At 50.2% G+C, this 17151-nt stretch overlaps 1 protein-coding gene across 1 annotated transcript; it reads right to left on the minus strand.

Moving 5' to 3' along the window:
* Positions 1-1297: 1297 nt before the first annotated feature.
* LOC129214662 (melanin-concentrating hormone receptor 1-like) lies at positions 1298-7344 on the minus strand. Its single transcript, XM_054846670.1, is given in 3 exon segments — positions 1298-3463; positions 7006-7188; positions 7191-7344. Coding segments are annotated over 3 exon segments (1386 nt in total). The 3' UTR covers positions 1298-2414.
* Positions 7345-17151: the final 9807 nt, after the last annotated feature.

The following is a 17151-nucleotide window of genomic DNA, read 5'->3' on the forward strand; positions in this document are numbered from 1 at the left end:
CCTTGGGGCCGGGCAGGAGGAACATGAGGGAATGGAAACCATGAGCCTTTGCAGGGTGGTGGGAAGGGGCAGGTGACTCTGCTGGGACACCAGTTAAATAGGAAGCCTGGTGTTGGGACCAGGTCTCTTTAGCATGGCTTTCCTCCTCATGTAAATGAGATCTAAAAGGACTTCAACCTGGGAAGATGCCTGTGTACTGTGCCTTGACTTCAGTGTGATGAGGTCTGGAAAAGGTCTACTCCACAAAGACCCTTTCCAGTGCTCACCAGCCAGTCCTGACCGCACTTCTTGGTTAGCTCACGGTGCCCCTGTGGTTTTTAGCACGTGGCTTGGCCACACTGGGTCAGACTGACTCACTTAAGACAGGAACAGACTAGTTCAACCATAAAAAACTTTACTGTAAGCAAGATAATATCTTCAACGTGCTGCTCTGAGAGGCCTGACAACTTAGTCTGTTTTCATTTCCCTCATACTGCCTTCATTGCTGATATCAAAGGAGGTAAAAAAACAAACCACCCAACCATTATCATCTCCCTTCAGAAAAGCGTGCCAGTCATCCCCTTAACTTCCTTATGGGAGAAAGGTAACACAATAGCTTCCCTTGTCCTGAGAGCGAGTCTGGCTTAGCACAGCAGACGTCTTCCTTGACCTTCGCTCCCGAGCCCTTTGAGGAGAGTACTGACCAAAGAGCAAAGTAGCTCCATGAAAACCAGCACAGGTGAAAATTCCTGGCAGTTAAAACGGGGCAAAGATTTTTTTTTTTTTTTTTTTTCAAGTCATAAAGCTTGAAAGCTCCATTTGTGTCTGTCTGGCTTTATTGCCCAGGGAAATGGGGGCAAAAAATCAACAAGATACCGTACAGTCACGGTGGGGATGCGCTGCTGCGGTGGGTGCAGGTTGATAGAGCCTGGAATGAAAATACAGAGAGGCCCTGCGATGAGGTTTGGTCAGTGACTCAAAAAGCAACGCACTGCATCTGATGTTGCCGAAAGTGCCAGTGTTGCACACTGAGCTGCTTTGATCACCAGAGGTGAGTGCGTGGCTGTGTGTTCTCTGCAGGGTGTAGACTGAAATATCGCCCGTACTTAAAAACACCTACGAGTGTGGTGTGTGTGCAACAGGTGTACCTGTAAGTGTGTGCGTGGCTTGGGAAGTCCTGTGCAGGTGACACGGTTCTGCTGTGCAAGGGTGAATTTCTGTTCTGGGTACACTGTGGGTGGCTGGCGGCATGAAACCATAAGCAAAGTAACGAATTCTTTTGTGCTGTTTGATGGTTTTAATTCTTCTTTATGTTAAACTAATCTACAGTAACCAGTTCCTCCATGTTTGACAAAGTGTTGAACAATGCCTGCACGGTCCCCTGGGAGCCCTGCGCAGGCTCTCGGTGTAATCCCCCACGCTTAGCTGATCTGTGCTGCTGTCTTCAGTCTCTGTAACGAGCAAAGTTATCTCCTAATCTGTGACTGTTAAAGCTGCATATACAAAACACAGACATTTAATTTTCCCCCTTAACTATGTAAAGCAACTCTGCTTCCTCTGAGTTGCCTTTTCGCATCATCTCGCTCCGCAGATCTCTGCCCATTGTGTGTTTTAGTCATGTTTAAAGCCCTCTGCCTGGGGTTCCCCGATGGCCGTGCAGACTGCGAGGCACAGGAGCGGCATGAGGAACTAGCAGTGTGAAAATCGGCTCATCGGCATGAAAAGCCACAAAGCTTGTGTTAGCAGCAGTAGTTTTGAGAATTGTTTGCAGTCCCTTGAAGCAGTGCAATTGTTATCTGCCTGATTTTGCTTGAGACATTTAGGATTAGCATTGAAATTAGCCAGTTCTTGCAAATATCTTGGTTGCCGAATAATACCAAAAGGCCAAGTGGCAGACCTAGGTGAGACTTCTGGCCCCATGAACTCTCTGCTGTTTGCTTCTAGGATACGAGCAGAGGCATCAAAGTTTGCAGGTCAGATTTCTTACCAAAAATAAATATATGACATTGTGTTTCAAAGGTTCAAGTTTTGAAAGAAGTAGTTCTATATTGTCATGCTGCTTAGGAATCCTGGTCAGGCCAAGAGACGGGGAGTCACAGGGCAGTGTTGTTGATAGGTTTTACTCTTCCAGGGTGAACATTCTCCCTTAAAATCCTCTTTCTGTCCTTTCTTTTTTCCATCTATCCTCTTTGGGGGCCCTGTGCCTTGTGTGATAGAGTCCTCCCGTGCAGGAGTGGAAAGAAGCAGCAGTATGCAGCATCTCACAGGCCAAGGGCAGTGTAGGAGCAGAGCCCTGCAATGAAAAGGGGAGGCACCTGGGCTCTTGGAGGTGGAAGCTTGTAGTTCATATGCTTCACCAAGAATTGCCTGAAGCTGCTGCTTCTCCATCGACTTACAGATCTGAAGGCTTTTTGCTGTGGTCACTTCAAGGTGCCCTAGTGAACAGCCACAGTCACAGGCGGTGAACGTGGGGAAAAGTCCTCCAGAAACTGAGTCTGCTGGGTGGATTCTGGTGCCAGTTTTAGACATACGCTAGCCTCCGTCATGCTGTTGTTGTTGACAGAGCTGCTGTTGCAACATGGCTCTTTTGCGGGGCGGATGGCCACTAAGAACTGACGCTTGAAGGTCTCACTGAGGGCAATGTAGAGGAAGGGATTGAGGCAACTGTTGGCATAGCCCAAGCTAATGGCAAAGTTGTAGGCATAAAAGAAGGCCATGGATGGTGTGTCGATGCCAAGGTGAACCAGCTGGAGGATGTAGAAGGGAGCCCAACAAATAAAAAAGGCAGAGCAGATGGCAACTGCCATGCGGGTGACTTTTTTGGTACGTACCCGGAGGCTCCTTTGGGGCAATGGGACCACAGTGGTGGCCATGTGCTGGAGGATCTTAAAATAGACCACACAGATCACAATCAACGGCACAGCGAACGCCAGCATGAACTGATAGAGGGTGAACCAGTAGATATCAGTCTCTGGGTTGGGAAGCAAGAGAGCACAGCGGACAGTCCCATCCTCCAGAGGCATAAGACCTGCATACATCCACACAGGAATGATGGTCAGGAAGGAAAGGAGCCACACCAAGCAGATAACTAGAGCTGCAACGCATGGAGTCCGGACGTAGGTGGATTTTAGAGGGTAGACGGTCGCCAGGTAGCGGTCTAGTGTCATCACTGTAAGGATGTTGGTGCTGGTGATCTGACTGTTGGTGTCCAGGGCAGTGATGATGGTGCATAGGGGAGCTCCAAAGTACCATGAGCCGTTGCCTAGGAGCTGGTGGATGAGGAAGGGCATGCCTAAGAGGAAGAGGAGGTCCACAATGGAGAGGTTGAAGATGAAAATGTCAGGCACGGTCTGTTTGCATCTCAGCTTCTTCTTCTTGATGATAGTGTAGATGACAATGAGGTTCCCCACAATGCCCAAGAAGCAGATGATGCTGAAGAGACTGGGCATGATCACATTGGTGTATGGTGCTGGCTTCTCAGGTACTGCCAAAACAAACCAAAGCCATGAGTGCAACCCAGAGGTAACCTCTTCACATCTCAGTGTGCTTGCCCTGTCCTGCAGCTGGATCCCCTTCAAAGATGTAGCTTGGAATGATGGTTAAGACCTTCTGCTGTACTTGGAGAGGCATAGCTGGGGATTTGACACTTCCTCCTCTGCCACCCAATACATGCAGCACACCACCCAAATCTGGCCATGCGTAGACATCTTTCCCCAGCTCCCCTGATGTAATTCTGTCCTGACCTGAACCTCCCCAGCTCTTTCTGGGGGACTGACATCAGACTGGCGTGCCTCTGCACTTTCCAGCGTCTGACAGGGAGCTGATGGTAACTGTTCTTCCAGGCAGTGCTGGGTGTCCAGCCATTTTGAGGGGAGTGGGTGAGGCAGCTTGAGCCTTCCACGTCAGAGGAGTAAGCCTGTATGTGGGTGCCAAAATCTGGATATAGTCAATACTCAAGCTGTTGTGTCAGAAAGCTTCAGCTTGTCTGTTGGGTGATTTATCTATTGTACGGTATGAGACACAGAGTTCATTGACCATGCGGGCAGATAATGAATGCTTATCTAAATTGTAAGATCTGGGACTGTGCCCTGGCTGTGTCTCACTTCTGTTGTCATGGTTAGGCCTGAGCATGCACTCCTTTCCATCTTCTTTCCCTGCCCTTCTCCCTTTCTCTAGTTTCTTTTGTAGAAGGAAATCCAGATGTGTGGCCAGACAGGGATTTGGGAGTATGTTTCAGAGCGGCCCTTCAACAGGGAGTGCCCTGGTTGTACGTGGAGGAAAAAAATGGCTTAAAGCCGTTGTCTCTGGGTTCTGGATGTAGGTGGATTTCAAAGGCAAAATTCTTGCCTGATAATGCTTAGCTTATCAGCATTGATATTTGACTGTTGCTGTTTGGGGTGGGAGGCCCAAGCATAATCAAATTTACATTCGCCTTGTACACAACCCAGGTTTAAAATCACATTTTGAAGCCACAAGCCCTCAGTGCCAACCAACAGGGATTTCTGCTCTTGGGCACAGAACGTAGTGTCTAAGACGCTGATTGCGGTGCGCTCTGTTCTGCAAGACTGCCATGTGCACTGTGTGATGGAGTCTTAAATCACCTTCTCAGCTGAGGCAAATCTCATTTCATCTCATTACTTCCCTCCTATGGGACCTGGTCTTTTTCTGGGGGAAGGCTTTGTATGAGTTATTTGTGTAGCTGTTACAAAGACATGCATGACAGTCCCTAAGCCTAGGCTGCATGTTTCTTTCATTGAATTGCACGTGATTCAATGTGGTGTTAATTGGAGATACATTCAGTCACTGTACTGTTCCATCTCCTTAGCAGCCTACACCTGCAGGAGAAGTGGGAAGGTCTCCAACAGAACCTACGGAAATCTTAAAAACGAGAGTAAGTAAAATAACAGATACTCATAAGATGTCTCTGCCAAAGCGGTGCCTGTTTGCTGAGGTCATATTTGCTAACTTTGTACTCAAGAATTCTAGAGGTCAAAATTCTCCAGATTTACTATGGTGTGACAGAGAAGCTTGACTGAATTGGCAAGATAACTGGGGCTACAGTGCTGGCCTGTGGCTGGAAAAGTAGGTGTGTGCCATATCAACTGTACATAATACTTCAGTGCTCTTAGAAGTGGGATGTGATGAGCTTCCACTGCCTCAGTTCTTCTGGCACTGGGAAGCAGCCAGTTTAGGCATAAGCAAGGCCAAGGTCAGAATCCAGTAGAGCTGTTGCTGCACCATTTTGTCTGAAAGCCTCTACGCAGATGACAGAAAGCAGCCAGTGAGGCACAGAACTGGCAGGGGCCTGAAGGAGAAAACCAGGCTTGGGTGATAAGACAAAAAAGCCTGGTCCAGGCCACTTGTGGGGGTTTAAATGGTCCTCGTTCCTCCTGGCTGCTCATTAACGCAAGGAAATGCCCCATGTTACGTGGCTTTTGGTAGAGGACATACTGTCATTGGCATCCAATTGAGATCTGATACTTAATTTTCAGCATCCAGCCTGTGCATCCCCTGAACAACCAAACAGATGTCTCTCCTCCTTAAAGCTTGAAGATGGTAGACTAGAAATTGGAAGATGACTGTGGTCCTGCTGTTTCTGCATATAGCTCTTATGAGTTCTGCTCTGCTCTCTTTTAGCCCCAAACTTTGTTATGAATGTGGTGGGAACAGATTGTAGGAGTGAAATGTAAAGGTCACTTGGTTAGCTGGAAATTGAGACAAAATGTCCTTTTTCTGCAGTAAAATCAATGGAGTGCTCTTGGTGATCCTGTAACATTTGGAATGAGCTCAGCTGGCCTTGGAGCAAAATGTGTGCAAGCCCAAAGGCTTCGTGTGAAAGGTGGTCTGTATAGTGCTGTAGCGTCTTTCCTGCTGTTTGTATTTGTACAAGCAGGACTTTCAAGTGTTATTAGCTGGAAGCTAGTGTGAAGCTATAGTTCATGTGTGTATTATGGGCTAGAGTCAGAAATGCATGACTCAGATATTCAAAAGTTCTCTTTTCTATAGCCTCTTTCAGAGTCAACCATATCTTAATATGAATTTTCAGTGTTGCTTCTGTGCACATCCAAGTGGCTGTACTTTGTTTACTGAAACAGCTACTTCAGGCATTGATTTGTCCTTGCTTGTAGATCTGCGGCTGACCTGTTACTGTCTTTAAAAGTCCCAAAGCAGGACTGTGCTATGTGAACTGAATGACGACTGGCCTCAATTTTTTTCCTCTAAGTTGATTGCTGTCCTCAGCCATGCCCAGATACGTAAGAAACTACATCTTTACTGCATTTCAGAAGGAAGTACCTAAGGTATACTTTCAATTTATACAGGACATGCTGGTGGAGAGGGAGTCAAAGACCTGTTGAAGACTTTCACCAACTTGCACCATTGACAACTGGTCTGCCTGACCCTAAACCATTGATTTTTGGGAACAGTGCTAGCATGGAGAAACCGGGAGACTGATGAGGATTTCTGCTTCCCTCTCCAATGAGGTCTCATGTTCTCTGTACCTTGTTCCTCTCCCTGTCCAGCTGGGCTGCTCCATCTCTTCTCTAAGACCAATGGGCTGCTGGAGTTAGTACTGTCTCACAGCCAAAAGCTAGTGAATCGCTTCAAGCCACTAGGGCCAGCGGTGGTGTCTGGGCTTTGTTTCGGCGCTGTCCCGGGAGGGAGGGCTGGGGCCCGGGGCCCCTGCCCAGCCCCGGGAGGGCGTTAACCCCGTCCTGCCGCCCCGCGGAGGGCACGGAGCTGTCCGCCCTCGGGTGCTGAAGGCGGCTCGCCCCGACCGGCAGCCCGGGGGTGGGGTGCTGAGGGGGGGGCTGCGCCCCTGCGCTCACCCTCACCCACGTCGTAGGGTGCTGGCCGGCCCCTCAGTCCCGCTGAGCACGAATAACGCCGGGCTCAGCGCTGCAGAGCAGCCCAAGAGCCATGTGCAGGTGGACTTTCCCCCACGAAGCTCTCCGCGCCCCCGCCCCGGTCCCAGCGCCGGTGCCCCGCCGGGGAGGTGTGCCTCCGCCCCCCGCAGCCTCTGCTTACCTGAGCCGTTCCGAGCCTCCGGCGCGGAGAAGTTGCGGGAGGAGTTGGCGGGGGCCATGGCAGCGAGTCCCGGTGCCAGGGACGGAGAAAGTTGGGCAAGTTCCCTCGGTGGATCTGCGGCGGCGACAGCGTGCCCCCGCCCCCCGCCTTTTTTTTTCACCGCCGGGGCGGACGGGGGTCGGTAGAGTGTGGGAGGCAGGAGCCCTCCTGCAGCCGGCGAGCAGAGGCTGCGGCTCGCCCGCACTGCGCTCCGCTCGCCCACTCCCGCCCCACCGAGCCCGGAGCAGGTACTGACATCAAAGAGCAGCTGACTCTGCCAGCCACGTCGTCTGAGAGCATCCCTCCACCGCCGTCGGGTGGGAGGGAATGCTGGTGCTGAGCGGGGCCGGGGGGAGCTGCCCCCCCCTCCGGTGGTGGAGGGGCCACTCCCGGCCGGGGACTGGGCAGTGCCTCGGTAGGGCTGCAGCGAGCGCCCCTTCACATCACTTGCAGCCCCTGAAGGGATGGCTAGGACCTGCACCCTCCCAGTTATGCCCAGCCTGCTCTTGCTATCGTCAGTAGGAGAGGAATAGCGGATTTTGCCTTTTAAGTAGCTCTGATCTCCTGCCTTCAGTGTGTGTCTTTCTTGCGGAGACACATCTAGTTTTTGTCCCTGAGTCACAGGCACGTCTCTGCTAGTGGGGCTGGGGAATGTCAAGGCACCAAATTACGCACTGAAAACTTTGTTGCTCTGACCCCTCTAATTCCAACCTGAGATACTTATAATTAATTCTCTGCTGTTTTCTGCTGTTCCACTTCTTGCCACAGCTCATTTGCTTCCTAGCTGCAGAAATTAGCTCTATTGCTAGCTGAGATTTTATTTGTGTTCTATTTTTTTGGCCTTAAAAATACTGGTCAGGAACCCTTTTGGGTTTTGAGAAACTGCTTTGCTCTTTTTTTTGTGCCTTGCTAGAGCAGCAGCCTGTTCTTTTCTGTGGCTGAGCTGATGATTTTGTTGTTCTTTCTGCCCACTGTTTATACATGAGTTGGGTTTCTCCATTATGGTTTGACAAATCACATGTTACCAGGGCAAAAGGATCATTCTGTACCTCTGAGTATTTCCTGCACTGAAAAAGCGTATTGTGTCAGAAGTCTGCAAGAACACCAGCAGCAACAGACAACTTTTCCTCTGTGGTTTAGTGCAGTGTGTAGGGGATTGTTTGCTTTATAAAAACTACATCTGTCTGTCTCAATCTCCCTTGCTTCTGTCTCTTTCTCTCTAGTTGCAAAGGCTGGCATCAACTGTAGGGGCCATTTTTTTGGAGCTTTAAGGCTGTGTCAGTCAGGACTAGAAGTAATCTGTACCATTAAAAATGAGGCTCAGCACGCATACCACCGACAGGCCCAGCATGGGCTGTAAGCCAGATTTGGCAGCTGCATTTTCAGTATGGGCCTTTTACTATGTAAGCCAAAGGAGTTCATCATTATTAGGTTGTCCTCTAGTGGACCAACAGTAGACAGAAATGTGGAGCATGCTTCACCCAGGCATTGGAGCTTTTAGGACTTGGACACAGGCTGGGGCCAATTTCTCTCTTATGCTATGAGGTTTTTGCTGAGTCTCTGGAGTTGCCTCAGTGATTTGCCCAAGGTTGTGGGGTTTTTTTCTGGCAGCTATCCATGGTATAAAGACAGTTTTGAACCTGCACAGCTTGTGAAAAATTGGTGTTCCTCAGTCACTTAATATTTTTTAAAAGACCCTTTTTTCTCACATCTTGGGCAAATCTTAGTGCTCATCTATATGGGGTTACTCCTGCTAAACAAGATACAGTTTGTGTGCAGGGATGATGGAGCTAAGGCAAGAGAGCTATTGCAAACAGGGTGCTGTCCTCTGCAGCGAGTGCCTCTGTGTAATTTTGCTTAATCCAGTCTTGAAGTACAGAGTATGAGTGTTTGCATAGGAAACTGGTGGGCAGTTGCTATTCCAAACATTTTCCCTACGTAGACAAGCTTCTACTCGCTTTCCCTGGAGAGGAACTAGCTATTTTATAGCTTTCAAAGAAAGAACCTGACATTTAAATTTAGCAGTTTCCAAAGCACAGCATTATTTTTAATTTGCAACCTCAAATATTGCTGGTCACTTAGAAACCGCCTTGCATTTGAGGAAGCTGTCATTCCTCCTTCTCAGCTGTAGGGGCATGATAAACCACAGCCGCTCCATCCCTGATGCACACGTGTCACAGCTGCAATGGCAAAGCTGTGCTCAGCACTTGAGATTCACATCACCAGCATAGCTATGTGACTTTTATTATTGGGCCTTTATATTTGGACTCCCTTTTTGCTGTGTCAATAATCTATGGAAGTTCTTGCCCTAAAGAAGGGCTGGTGTCTATAAAACCAGCCCCACCAAGTCAAAGGGATAGAGGGAAGGAGAGGAATATTAACGACAGCAATTGGTGATGCGCAGCCTGTCTGTGCGCAGAGCTTGCAGTTGCCAGGAGGAGGAGGCACGCTAATCGGCTCATTATCTGGCTGAACACTTGAAGACAGCAGCTCTCTGAAGGACTAGCTCTGTGAGTGCTCATCTACTGGAAACTGCAGCAGGGACGAGCTCTCAAGGGACCTTGGGATATAGCCGAGGAGTTGTACTAACCACTCTGTGTAATTACAAGGAAGACTGAGGCACTAACCCCTGGAAAACACATCTTGAGAGATATAGTAGTTAACATTTAAGGAGGGAGGTGCCATCTCGATAGCCTAATGATGTAGATAAAGGTGTGGAAATGGAGTTCAGCGCTTCAACATAAAAGAAAAAAAATTACTTCTTCCTACAAACTTGGCATCACCACTATCCTTAGACCATCCTGTCTGTAAAATCACTGTTATGAAGAAAGATAGTAATCTTCCAAAGCTGCTGCTAGGCAAATTCTGTGACTAGGGAATTAATCTGGCTGGTCTAACAGTGGTTTAACCCTGAAAGGCTCTTGCATTTCAGTAATGAGTTATATTTCCTGCATCTGTCCCGGCTGGAGATCCTGTCTTATGCAACACGAGTAGAACCACAGCATCCCGTGGGGCAGAACGCAGTGCCAGCTTCTGCTACCGCGCTACTGAAACCATTTCCCCAGCTCGTTTCACCAAATAATTTCTCATTAAATGGAGACTTTCTCATTTGCTAAATATTTCTTTAGTGCCTAGCTACTACTCTGATTTGTGCTCTGGAGAGAGCAGCCTTCGCTAAAAGCCAAGTTGCAAATCCTCCCCTCTAACTCGCTGGTCTCCTTATTCACATCTCCAGACTTACAGAACGGGCCTCTGCATTTTTTTATTGCTTAGCTCTTTGTATATATTGATCAAATAGCCTAATGGATGAAGTTTTGCCCTTGCAGTGGCCTTAGGGGTAAGGATGATTTCATTCAGGATGTAGACACGGTCCATCAACCCTCTGTGCTGGCTGAGTACTTGAATAGTGTTGTCTCTGTCCGATAGCTGCACATCAGTCTCGCCCCTTTTCAGGCAAGATTGGTAAAGTAGTTTCCAACTACTGATCCATTTTGCCTCCCTTGATCCTGGAAAATGAGTCTTTGCTATCACTTCTCATCTACAGGGAAGGAAAATGTCATGTGGCAAAGTTAAATAATTTCCCTAAAGCCAGAAGCTGAGCTTGAGGTCAAAAATTGACGGTAATTCTCTCTACAACAGCACTGGCTTAGGCAGCATCTTATCCATCTTCCTACAATGATTATCCCAGCACAACTGTTTGTATCCCCACTGAGGGATGTATGCTGAATGTAATTATTAGATTAAAAAAAACACCCACTCAAACACAGAAAACCCAAAGGTTTGAAGGAGTAGCTTTGTCAAGGCAACTTGACGGTGACTCGGGCATTGCTGTCATCGATCTGGATGTGCGCTGCGTATATGGTCTGGCTGTTTGGAAGGAAGCTGCTGTCAGGTCTTGATGCCTGATTCAATTCAGATCAGTGCTACTGTGTGATCCGGTACTGCCCTGAGCTGGTGTTAATGAACATGGAGCCGTGGCTTGAGACTGAGCTGTGAGCAAAGCCCTGATTTTTCCCTTATATGCGTGTGTGTCTAATGAACACAGCAGAGTGAATTCCCTTTCTCAGCTGCTCCATAAATTCACACGTGGCTTTATAGGAATACTTGGCTAAACAATCATCTAAACCCCTTTGTTATCCACACTGGATTTCTAATTAATTAGCACAAAGTGGGCATTTATCTGAAACCAGATGACCACCTCCTCTCTCCCCACAGGCTTCCTACCCTTGAAATAACAGGTCTGAGCTGCCTGGTCAGTCCTGGCTCATTCCAGTCCCACGCTGCTAATTTGAGGTTTTAGCCTTCAGTCTCTGCCCATCCCGGTTGCTTGCAGCGAGCCAAAGGCCAGGACGGCAGCCTTCTGCGGTTTTGTTTTCGTTGCTAAAGGTTTGAGGATCCCAGAGACAAAAGCACAGCCAAAAATAACAAGAAGTGGCCAAGCGGGGCTTGCCCTGTGATGGGGAAGTCAAGAGGCTGACGGGCTCTACAGCTGTCCGCGGCCGATGTGCTGAGGTCAGGGATGCGGATGTGCGCTCGGTGAAACGGGCAGATCCCGTCATCAGAGATAAGAAGCTGCAGGAGGCTCTCGGCGTCCGACGGAAACAGCCGGGAGCCCCCAGGGAGGCAAATCCTGCCGCAGGGTACAGTATTAGTCACTTTGCTTCCCTTTTACAAGAACAGGCATTAGTGCAAGGAGGAGGTAGCTGTAACCTGAATTCCTCCTGAGTCTGAACAGGGGAAATAAAAGTTTTGGCTCAGATCTGTAGCTTGTGGATAACTGTGCGTGGGGCTCAAGAGGAGACAGAGCAGGGTGGTTGATGACCAAGAATAGATGTCTGCCCAACCTGAAATGAGCACCACTATTCTCTGAAATGATAATAGTGGTGTTGAACTTGGAAATGGAAATTACAGATCTGAGATGAAACAAAACTAAAAATCCTGAGAGGTTCAAGTCAGGGAGACGAGATAAACTCCAGTTGGTGCCTGGAAAGAGCTTTCACATGAAATTGCAAATCCAAGCATGAGGATTTATGACAGAGCTATTGAAAAAAGAGGTGGTGTTTTATAACCAGAGACTGCAATCTTGCTGCCTGATTCTGAGTAGGGGCAGCAGGGAGAAAAGCAGTAATAGCTGATTGTCTGAGCTGCGGTACATTGAATCTGCCTAACGTCCAGTGAAGTGATACAGCATCTCCCAAGAAATTCTTAAGTTGGCGAAGACACGGAGAAGCACAAAACCTGTAAAAGGAATAAATCATAAGTGAGACCGAAGTCTTGTGTTGAGGGGGGGGCCTGTTAGTGGTGGTAGCATGGGATGGGAAACCCTCCTGATGTGGACCTGCAGCCCCCAGGAAAACTCTGCTCCCTTTGGCAGTTGGGTCACTGGAGCAGCCAGATGTTTCGTTCCCCCCTGCTTCCCCCCAGCAAATCGGCCCTTTGTGCCCTGTGCTGCTGCCGGGAGTGGAGGCGGCTGCTGGGGCTGGAGGCAGTGGCTGAGGGCACTGGAAGAGGTGGGAACTTTTTAAAATTATAATGAAAAAGTAAAATGATGCTCACTTATGAAAACAGTAATTGGTAAACCACTTAGCATTTAACAGCCCAAGGGGCTAAGAGCAGAGACAGATTTTGACAACGGCAATCAGCATTTGGTATCAGCTGGGAGTTCATTAGTTGGAAAGACAGGAGAGGAGCAAGACATGGGTTCGGTGTGAGCTTCCTGTTTAACATGCCTCAAAAAAAGGCAAATGTGATTCTCGGAAGGATCAGGTGAGATGTTTCCCTGGCAGGAATTGCTGTTGTGTAAGACGGGGGTGAGGCTTCCTCTTTAAACCTGTGTGGATTTTTGGTCTTTCATGTCCAGGTCTCCATAGGAAGTCAAGCTGCAGAAAGATTAAGTGGGTCAGGGCAGAGTCAGGGTGCAGGGAGGTGAGTGGGGTGGTGCTGGGGATGGGCAGACCCGGTACCACATCCAGTTCTGCAGGTCAAGCTCACAAAACAAGATGTTTTCTGAGATGGTGCTTTTTTTCAGACTCGATGCAGGTTTCAGGGGAAGGGTTAAACAAGCCAGAAGTTGGCCGTTTTGATGGTTGCCTTAAAATATTTGGAGAGAGTTCATCTGGATAAAAATCAGCCCCAAATGTTATTTTTGATTGACTCTGTTCCTGGAGGGTTTTGCAGCAGTAGAAGATGCAGATACATCAGTGCGATGCTTTCTAAATGTCCCAGTTTGCCACCGGGTCTCTTTCTTTCCTCTCTCCCTGATTTTTCCTGCTGTGTGAGAAGGGCTGTTGGTCTAGAAGGCAATGCAGATATTTCTACTGCCTCCTGCCCTGGGTTATTCCTCTGTGCAAAGGCCCCTTCCTGTGTCTTGACCCACCGTAGCACTGTGGTTCGGTGCACTCAGATCCTCTTCCTGCCTGTGCCGTGCATGGTAGCCTTGCTTGTGCCTGTATTATTCCCCCCCCCCCCCCCGTGCCTTATTTTCCACACTGGGGTGACAGTCAGTGCCTTTGTAAAGCAAATTAAAACGTATTGTGCAAAGTTTTGTATAAAAGGGTGTGCGCACATATGAATCTGGGTTGCTGAGGTTGCAGCTGGGGTTGTCAGCAGACCCAAGAAGCCAGACCTATCGCTAGATCCAGGTTTCTTTCCTGTCAGAAAAACATAGTTAATTAAAGCCTTCTCCTGAAAGGAATTTCTTAGCCACACTAGAGGGATAACAAAGCAAAAGCCGTGTCCCTAATCCTGCCCTTTCATCTCCTGGAAATTCCTTCCTCTCCTGTCTCTTTCTCTGTGTTCTGATTGTTAAAAGAAATGAGAAATAATTTCCACTTGGAAAAAACCCAAGACAACAAAACTCCAGCCCAGCTGATCGCAGTAGAAGCCAAGGAGATGGGAGCTGAAAGGAGGGAACTGTTAATGAAGCATCAGTGGCAAGCCAGGGGCAGGAGCTGGAGCCCGTCCAGATGGCACCGCTCATCCGCCACATCCACTTTACACGCGCGTCCTCTCGGGGAAGAGCCCAGCCGAGCAGCCGCCCTCCATGGCGCTGGTCAGCCGCAGCCTTGCCCACAGCCCCGAGAGGGGATTTGCCCGGGTTACTCCAGGCCTCCATCCGAATTCCCTCCGCGAATGGGGAGTGACATCTTCCCTGCTGACCGTCGAGGGGAAGTGGAGTCCCAGACGTTGGGTTTTGGCATTGCATTCCTGCAGGGATGCATCGGTGCTCTGGTTGCTGCTCTCGTTCCTGCCAGCACGGCAGGGAAGGGCTGGGAGGAAGGAGCGGAGGGAGCAGCAGAAATGGGGAACGGGGCTGGCAGTGTGGGGAGCAGGGGTCCGTCGGCACAGCCCCAACGCAAAGCGTGCTGCGGCCGGGCTGGCAGCACCCCGTTTGCAGCCCGAATGCCTGCAGCTTCCCTTCATCCCCAGTCAACCCGGATATTCATGTTTCCTGGCCTGACAGATAAGGCGGCCTCACCATTAATCAGGAGGCCTGGAGAATGGGATCAACGCGAGGCAGGCGTGCTGCAGAGTTAATCTCCTTTACTCCCCGATGATGGATGGAGCTCGTTGCAGACATTAATCAAGTCTGTGTGCGTGCACCGGGCAAAATGGATTAGACACTGTGCTCTTGGCAGAGGTGCATCCTGAGTCCCTGGGCAATCCTGGAGGATGTCCGACACGGTGGCGGTGCCAGCAGTGGTGTGGTGTGGGTGACAGAGGGATTAGAGCTGCCAGATCTCAGGGAGAGCTTAGGTGTGCCCCCACTTCTCTGCAGGCGCTGGCTGTGCCTCTCCCTGGTGACAGGGCTGGGATGTGGGTCTTGTCCATGGCTGGACTGTGCTCATCCTGGGAGCCACTTTCCCAAATAACCTGCAGAAGCTGCTGGGGTGGTTCCAGTCGCAACCAAACATTTGCAGTTGTGCAGCCCCCAGACCTGCCTGTTACCCAGAGGAGACTCAACTGCCTGTGTGGTGAAGCTCAGACAGGAATGGAGCTGGAGCATCAGGCAAGCTCCCTGGAGACTCTGGGAAAGGGCTGTCCTGGATGAGCAGGAATAGGACCCACCATCAGATCCCAGCCCTGGTCACAGCTCTGCAGAATCCCGTGTAAAAGGCTCTTTTCTTCAGGCACGAGATCAGTGCAGGGGGCAGAGAGGAGGGAGGTCGCACCCCACCTCCAAACTGTGTTGCAGGCTAGTTTGGACATCATGGACTCGTGGAGCCATTGTCTCGGAGGCAAAGCAAGGCTGTCGTAGGCAGCGTGAGAAAAATGCTCTTTGTCTGCTTCAAACTGGTAGTGGAGGTACTGGCCAGTGAAAATAACCCCAAGTCCTTGTTCTGCAAAGGGAGAAGCTCAGCCCTGAGGAAGCAGAGGGAAATGCCCAATTCATGGACGGTGCTGTAGCACAAGTGTTACACCCCGGGGAGCAGGGTACGGATTTCCATCTTGGCCACCCCACAGCACCTGCTTCTCGCTTAGAAATGAGCAGCTCAGGGTATTCCTGGTGGGGAGCCCTGAGTCCCGATCTCTATTGAAGTGATGCGGGTGGCCCACGAGCCCTGCTGTGCAGCAGCTGGAGGCTGCAATATTCACTGACAGCCGACGAGTTGTGGTTTTCTGATGATTAATGACACCTCCCTCCTGACAGGAGCCATTCGGCCTTGACGGTGCTGGATGATAACGGAGTCAGGGTGGGAATTGGGCATTTCCAGAGAATAATGTCCAGCGCAGGGACCGTGGTACTGGGGTTGTGAGTTGGTCTGTTCCCAAGGGTTGATCCTGGAAGGGGACTCAGTTTCTGCAGGTAAGCGTCCCTGATCTTCATTTCCAGGATGGGTGCAAGTGGATGGGCAGAACCCAAGAGGTTTGTTAACAGGCATTTTCTTTTTTCCCCTCTGCCTTAAGTGCAAAGCCCAACTGACATCAAAGCAACAGAAAGTCTAATCCCGTTTTGAATCAGTGCAAGCACACGCAGCGAATGTTAAACAGGGAATCCGGCAGCAAAAAAAGGGAGGATTATCTTTAATTTCCTGAGAGGGGGACTGAGCAAGGGAGAAGGAGAGAAAAGAAAGGCACAGGACCAGAAAGAAGTGGCTGTCAGCACAGGGAGGCTCGTGGAGGAGGAGGAAAGCAGGCGGACGGGGAGGATAGCGCAAGCAGCAGCACACGTGTGCCCAGGAGAGGTGAGTTCAGCAGGAGCCCAGTGTTGGCACATGGGAAGGCTGCTCCTGCCGGGACCCCCGTGCTGGTGCCTGCCCGAGTTCCCATGGGGATGCAGGAAAGGGATTGTGTGTAGGGTTTTCCGTGCCAGGGCAGAGCCTGGTGCGGACTGTAACTCCCAGCTCACACGTGTTTGAGCTGTGGCTGCAGAGTTGTTTTTCAAGGGAGCTCGGAGCTGGACTCCAGCGGGGTGATGTAATGGAGGGCTGGTTACCTGAGGTCGCGTCAGGGGCGGGCGGGGGGGGTGGGATTTCTTTGCTGTAAAAGACTGTAGTTGGGCAGAGCTTCCTAAAGCACCTCCAAAGCCCTCTTACCTGCTGGAGAGCAGACTCTACGTACAGTTTATTTTGCTGTCTGCCACTGGCAAGTACCACCAGCTTTGCAAAGAGCAGTTACTGCTGGTTTTCATGCTGTGGTTGATGTTCAGCTTTGCGGGGCACCTGCACGTGGAGCTGTGTGCGGGTTCTGGCCTGGGGCTGGGATGTGCCCTGGCATTGAAGCCCTGCCAGCGGCGGTGGCCAGCCTGAGGCCGCAGCATGGGGTATGGGGGCAGGAGGTGTCTGAGGCCAAACCAGCCCAAAAACCCCTCTGCCAGCGCCTGGTCCCTGGGAGCACAGCATCCTCCTCCTCCTTGTGGGCAGTGCATATCTGCCTTGATCAAACCCCCTGGTTTTCCTCCTTGGGCTTCTTCCAGCAGCAGCTATTGCCAGGAGGGTTTATAAAAGGTGATGGAGTAAATGCATATATAAGTACCTTGTGTGTCTGGATCCCCCATCCTTCTCTAGCTTTGCCCTTGACATTGTGGCCAGCAAGGTGGAGTGCTGAGCCAGGTGGGAAATGCCTGTCCTGGCCATCACACAGGAGGGGACAGGTGCCAGTGCAGGG

This window comes from Grus americana, chromosome 18, assembly GCF_028858705.1.
Source record: "Grus americana isolate bGruAme1 chromosome 18, bGruAme1.mat, whole genome shotgun sequence".
Classification (NCBI taxonomy): Eukaryota; Metazoa; Chordata; class Aves; order Gruiformes; family Gruidae; genus Grus; species Grus americana.